The following is a 7,035-nucleotide window of genomic DNA, read 5'->3' as shown; positions in this document are numbered from 1 at the left end:
ATATAGTGGGAGTCGAAAATTCCATATCAACTTTGTCAAAGTTCAAAAGAGAAGGATTGCACTGGATTGATTAATTTGTTAATGTCTCAAATAAAGGCGGGTTTATAGCACCTACTTAGGTACTTTCCCATGAAATGTAGCTACAACATAAATTATTATGATATAAACCAAGGTGTAACCATTTATTGATGTTTCAAATTTATGTGATGCCTCGAGTTATCAAGATAGGGTATAATGTGACGAGCAAGTTAACCGGTATCACAGAACGCCGCCTCGGAATCGGGTCTATAAAAAAAAAAGATGAATTGTATTCGTACAATTTCAATAATGGTTACATAGTAAAAAATGTGTCGCTAAGATGAAACCCTATTGGCACGAAAAAAGCCAAGGCATGCCAACAGAGGGTGATTTTATTTGAAATTTCTGTCCATTTCATTTCTAGTGTCAGATGTCTTTTGTAAAGTCGGTGTTTTATTTGTTTGGTTTTAATATGTACCCAGAAATCGTCCTGATGATCAGAATTACATTTAAAAGGCAAACAACGCGCTTCATGGCGTACTCATTGATGAAATTTATTGAAACAATATTAGTAAACTCAAAGTTATCCCATGGATGTGTTTGGACAATTGAGACTGATCATCGAGCATTTATTTCACAGACATCAGCTGACTGGAAGGGCTACAAACCTCAGAAATCGCATTGAAATTGGTAACTGTATATCGTGTCTATTTAAAACTATTTTATTGCATTATTAGAATTTTTATAAAATTTAAGGAGGGCATTCATGGACTGAGTCTTTAAAGTTGAGTTTAGAGATACAAAACAAATTTACGAAAATAGTTGTATGTTGGTCATTCGGGAACGTAATCTGAGGCGGAACAATTGTAAACAAAGTTGCTCTGGCTATGAGTCTGTGGTGCACATATCAGCTGATTCGGAGGGGAGTAACTTCTACTCTCGTGACTGACTTTGGGACGCTTAATTGGCCCCATTAAACGGGTAACTTTTGCCATTAAAACATCTTAATGTCTCAAAAAGCGCCCATAAAGACTGGAATATGACTGTAACCCCATTTTTCTGCTTTGAATAGTGAGACGTAACCGAGTAGAGGCAAGATCCAACCTATGCATGTCGTACTCAGCTTACCTAGGCTACTACTCAATCTTTTCCTATAGTGACTGAGTTCCGCCCTCACTATGTCGTCGGAAGACTTGGAGCCATTAGCCTCCGTGGATGGCTTGGATAGTACAGTTCCCATATCCGTGGTGAGTATAGAAGCTGCCAGGAGATTGCGGAGAAACCAATCAGGACCGAGAGAACGATCGTCTTCTGACCGCTATGTCGTTGGACTTGTCACGCCACATGTTGATCACGAAGAGGTCGATTACGACGACACAAACAGTTTGTTGGGCCACAATCATGAGCAGATATTCTTACCAGACGATAGCGGAGGCGATGTCCTTCAGTCCTGCCTGCTTGATAGTGCTTATGGAGATGAAGATGATGATGGTGAGTATTCTAGGCTAGCCAGCCAAGACTAGCACTTGTATGTTTGTAGTAGAGTAGTCTGTGAAAAGTAGTAGGTACCTATATATGTTGTAAAGTTGCCACACTGGATAACGGAATACTTCTGCTGATGTACTACCTAGGCGTTTTCAATGAATCTGATTGAGATGTTTGTTGGAAATTTATAGGTAGCCTAGTACCTAGTTTTGGAGTAGAGGCCATTCAAACCATAACACCAAAGATATGGAAAGAACATGCATTTCAAACAAAAAATCAACATCAATTGAAAACGCATGAAAATACACCAGCAAAACTATTCCAGTAGCCAGTGAAGGTGTGCAAATTTAACCTACCTAGGTATGAATCATGACCCATAAGTAGCTACTATATGTATCAACACATGAACAATGTTTACATTCTGATTTCTGCATAATACCTAACACAACTCGTCATTATGTCACTGTTTTAGTTTGAGGTCATGGCTTCAGTTACAGTTTTTTGCATAATTTTTGGCATCAGCCTACCAGCTAACCTAACCATACCAAACCTAACCTAACTTACATGGCCAACAAGTTACTACTTCCCATTTTTCATAGGCAGGGGCTCTGCCCCAGACCCCTTTAATGGCCACTTGGTCACTAAAATATTGAGTTAAAAAACTAAAAAGGGGGAAAAATAGCAGAAATGGCTTTGGTAATGATGTTATGAAGTCCTTCATTATGTATTGTCTAAATTTGTGATAAAATTTCATAAGTTGCCAATATGAAATATTACATATCACATAACCCAAGGGTGTTTACTTGTTACAACTTAAATTATTAGCTATGAAGGGGCAGGCTTATTGTCTTACCATATACTTAATTCATAATTTGATGAGCTCTTAAAATATGTAGGTTATCATTTCTTCATGTGTACAGGCAGGCCCTGGTTATCGGCAGACTTGGTTAATGGCGATCCGGTTTTATGGTGGTTGTCTAGCTCCACAAAATTGGCGATTTATGTCATCATAATGGGCCAGGTTTCAGTTATCTGTACCATAAGGTGCTGATAATAGAGTTATGGTGCCATAACTACCTAACAGAGGCACCATTAACCAAAATTTGGTGCCATAAGTCAGATTTTCGGTTAATGGCGGTTTTCGCTTATCAGCACCCCACTGATAGCCAGGGTATTGCCTGTATTGTTAAATTATGCAATAATACCTATAAAATAATGCTTATAAAATAATCTAGGGGGTGTTACTGGTTACACTTTTACCATATTAGCTATGGAGGGGGAGGTATTGTCTTACCTTACAGGTTGTAATTTGATGAAGAACTCTTTTAGAAAATGTAGGTTACAATAGGTTACAATTTCATATTGTAGCACCTCAGTGGCGTGATCGGTATGATATTGGCCTGCCACCTTGGTGGCTGCGAGTTCGATTCTCGGACATTCCATTTAGGTGTGAGAGAGGTGTATTTCTGGTAATGGAAGTTCACTCTCGACGTGGTTCAGCAGTCACGTAAAGCCGTTGGTCCCGTTGCTGAATAACCACTGGTTCCATGCAATGTAAAAACACCATACAAACAAACAAAATCACATTGTGTAGTATTGGTAACTTATAAAAGAATACCAAATTTGGCCTATTTGTCAAATGTCAAAACCTCCAATTCATAAAATAAAATTATTTACCATATATTTAAAGCTGGAATTTTCCAATTCCTCATCGGTGACCAGGAAGTCTTCTTGAAGTTGACAGGCTTAATTTCTGAGAGGCTCGTGAAGTTCAAAGACAAGTATCAAACAAAGTATTGTTTGAAAGATATAGTCCTCATACAAGGACATTTGGTCCACTCTTTGACATTTTTCTAGAGTCGCTCAGCAGTGTGCATTAACACTGCCATCATCTGGATCCATGAAATTCTCACTGTAGTTCACCACTCAGTGAGTGTATCCTTCTTCTGAAACGGTCCTGTAGGTGGCCCACTCATCATTCATAACAATAGATCCCTCATGAATAAATGTCTTGATTAATAGTATGAGGTAGCTTGTACTTCTATCCTGCCCTTCTTTATGAAGAGGGACCAGGAACTTTTTTTTTTTTTTTTTTTTTTTTTTTTTTTTTTTTTTTTTTTTTGAAGACATGCTCTATTCCCCTAAAAAAGCCAAACATTATTCAGATGTCTTCCTCTCCCATAGGTGCTAGATCAATTCGCCGTCGGTTAATTTATCCCATTCAATTCGTCCCCAAGTCAATTCATCGCTGGGCAATTCCTCCCAAGTTAATTTGTCGTTGGGCAATTCGTCCCCAAGACACGGAAATAAGAGACTGTGGAATAAAAATGGTCATTCAGCGGTTTTATATTTTCTTCATTACTTCTCTCTTTCAAATGCAATTTTCAAAAGAAAGTGTGTGGAGCTATTACTTTAGGACCCTTTGGACAGTTTTAGATTATTTTTCAGTTCTGGACAGTTTTAAAATAAAAAGTTTTACTCAGATTGAATTAGTTCTACAGAATAAGCCCATCCATCAACATGGCTACCTGCAAGATTATTATTCAGAGAAAGGAAAAAACAAAGTGGTTGCTCGAGAGAATTATATATACACACAGAAAATAAGGAGAATGACTGCGGAATAGAAGATGTAAGATGAATGCTAATATTTGCAAGTGACGAAGCACTTAGACATTTAAAGCGGTACAAGAATTGGGCGGCAGATGGGACATTTAAATGCTGCTCTAGTATATTCTTTCAGTCATATTTAGTTCACTTTCAGATTGATACTTTTAATGTCCCACGATTGTTCGCGTTGCTCTTGGACAAAAGTCAAAACACTTACAGTAGACTATTTGCCAAAATAAATGAATTACCGTAGAATGAGGGCCCTGATAATATGACTATGGATTTCGTAAAAGTAGCACATAATAGATTTCTGGAATCGTTTCCTGCGTCAAATTTGGCTTGCTGCTTGTTTCACTTGGGACAAAATGTGTACAAGCATGTTGTGTGAGAAGGAATGAAATGCCGGTTGATGATGATGTGGATGGATATGAACAACTTGTAGATGATGATGATATTCCACAGTCAGTTTTATCCTATTTTGAAAATTATATAGGACCACACAAAGGAAGAGGAGAAAGGAGGTGACGCCTTTAATCACCATTTCCATCAACTATATGGTATGTTTGGGATCCATGTATGTTGGGGATTGCTCGTACATACTACAAATAGGCATATGAGCATGAAGATGCGATGAATTGACCAACGACTAATTGACTTGGGGACGAATTACCCAACGAGGAATTGACTCAGGGACAAATTAACTGACGATGAATTGCCGGTGACGAATTGACCAGACACCCTCCCATATACCTACTTTTTTCCAAAAAAGGTCTTGTCTATTTCAATGATGACTCCTGCACCGCCGATGTGTTCCTCATTATTTAGCCAGCTTACAGTAACTTCAGAGCAAAAACTATGCCAGTCAATGCTTGTTCATCAAGACCAGTGTAAGCACTTACACATGGTATTGTGCTTGAAAGATTTGTCAAGCCAGTGGTTAACAATTAAACCTATTTCTCAAGGGGTAAGTGAGTATTGTCCATAAAAAGCCTTGTATAGATTGATATTATAAGAGCATTGCCACCTTTTATTTGTTTTTGCGATCTTTGTATATCGTCCACAATGAAATTTATGGCAATCCCTATACGTAATTTGTGCAATGAGGGCAAATTGTTCCCTTGGGCTAAACTTTGTGAGACTGCAAATATTTGATAGAATATTCAGTTTGAGAATGGAAATTACGAATAAATAGCCACTGATTGTATAGACAACCATTACAAGTTGCCTCTACAATAGCCATACTTAAGACTAATGTTGATCTGAAAATTCAAGTGAAAGCATGATGCAAGCCTAATGCAGTATAATTGGCTAAGTAATTCATGATATAATGGTTGCCAATAGTGTTTAGTCATTGGAAATCGTTCAAATACATTGGGGGAATTAGATAATCTGGGAGTGACGTAACAAAACACACCTACTGGAAACAATTGCATATCTGGGATAGTCTGAATGTGTGGGCGGAACCTCAGCCGAACAGTCTGCAACAGACGTACAAATGCACGAAAACAGGAGCGATTTCAGGCGGGGGTAAGATGAATCAGAGATGTAGAGTTTTCAAATTGTAGTGAAGTGAAAATTTGGCGTTTTAAAATAATTTCATTATACGCTAATACATCTTTGCCTGGGAGATCTTAAAAAAATCAATGGGGATACACTGAAGATCTTTGCATTGTAAAAAAAAAAAAAAAAGATGCACGGTCAATAATCTCTAGCCTTGAGATCAGGCGTAAACATATTAAATAAAAAATAAGGCCAAAAACCTGCTTAAAAAGGGGGGTGATATGTAACTCGAGAGTTTTAACTTATTATATTTATAATAGAACTAACATAAGACTGATTTGCTTAACTGGGGCAAAATGCAATAGTCCCTCACTATAGTATAGTATTCTCGAAGGAAAATACAATCTTGGCTTGCATCAAAGACTGCTATATAGTAGTGGGCAAAGCCAAAATTGCACCCAAGTTAATGCGCAGCTGACTAATTCGTAATCTGTAATCGAAAACGCCTATGATTGCTTCACTGGAATAGGGCGTCTAGTTAAGGAATCAAGGGATTTTACAGATGGTGCCTGGAAATGGAGTCAATTCTGGTAATTTACGATTAAACATTTTATGTTACACTTCACTTAAATGCTTTGCAATTTTAAGCATCACAATTAATAGGGCAATGCAGACTCATGTATTCGCGGATTTCTCTGTGGACCGTATATAACCATTGTTCGTGTCTTTGTGACTTTTTTCTATGAGAAATATCCACAAATTACCGTATTTTCCTATAAATTTAATGATTAAATGCACTTTTTGTGATAAACTATTAAACAAACCAGATATAAGCATATTTGATGGGTTTTTCTTGAGTTTGAACTAACAAAATAGGCAATTCTTAGCGCTTTTATAGGGTTTCTAAATATTCGTGGAATCTAGCTATTTTTTTTGGGCGGGTGCCTGTCTGGAATGCATCCCATGTGAATACGAGGGATCCATCGTACTTTGTCCAATGCAGGTACGTATATGGCTAAGTGAAAAGGAAACACAGAAAAAACAGTACTAGGCTAACAGCACAATGTTACTGGCTAAAACAAATCTTAAAACTTGGTAGAGCCAGTCCCCGGTTAATCGGTGGATCCGGTTTTATGGCACTTTTCTAGCACCCTAAAATCTGCAACTTATGGGAGCATAATGGCCAAGTTTCGGTCATTGGTGCCATAAGATGCTGATAATAGAGTTGTGGCGTCATAGCATACCTACAGAGGTGCCATTAACCAAAACTCGGCACCATAAATTGTGGAGTTTCGGTTAATGGCGGTTGTCGCTTATCGGCACCCCAGCCAAGAACTGAACCCCGCTGATAACCGGGGACTGCTGTACTTGACTGTGTCCGGAGAGGTGTTCCTCATACTTGAGGGGGATCCAATTCATATGGCA

At 38.1% G+C, this 7,035-nt stretch overlaps 1 protein-coding gene across 1 annotated transcript in view; it reads left to right on the top strand.

The window, feature by feature from the left end:
* Window positions 1-875: 875 nt before the first annotated feature.
* The window catches only part of LOC135222535 (sodium-coupled neutral amino acid transporter 7-like), a 456,233-nt gene continuing 450,073 nt past the window's right edge, over window positions 876-7,035 (top strand). Inside the window, 1 exon segment of the mRNA XM_064260622.1 lies at window positions 876-1,509. Coding sequence (XP_064116692.1) covers window positions 1,197-1,509 — 313 coding nt within the window. The 5' untranslated portion in view covers window positions 876-1,196.

The sequence above is a fragment of the Macrobrachium nipponense genome, chromosome 3 (genome assembly GCF_015104395.2).
Source record: "Macrobrachium nipponense isolate FS-2020 chromosome 3, ASM1510439v2, whole genome shotgun sequence".
In the NCBI taxonomy this organism is placed as follows: Eukaryota; Metazoa; Arthropoda; class Malacostraca; order Decapoda; family Palaemonidae; genus Macrobrachium; species Macrobrachium nipponense.
Note: the sequence above shows the minus strand (reverse complement) of the source record. Positions and strands in the feature narration are given on the sequence as shown.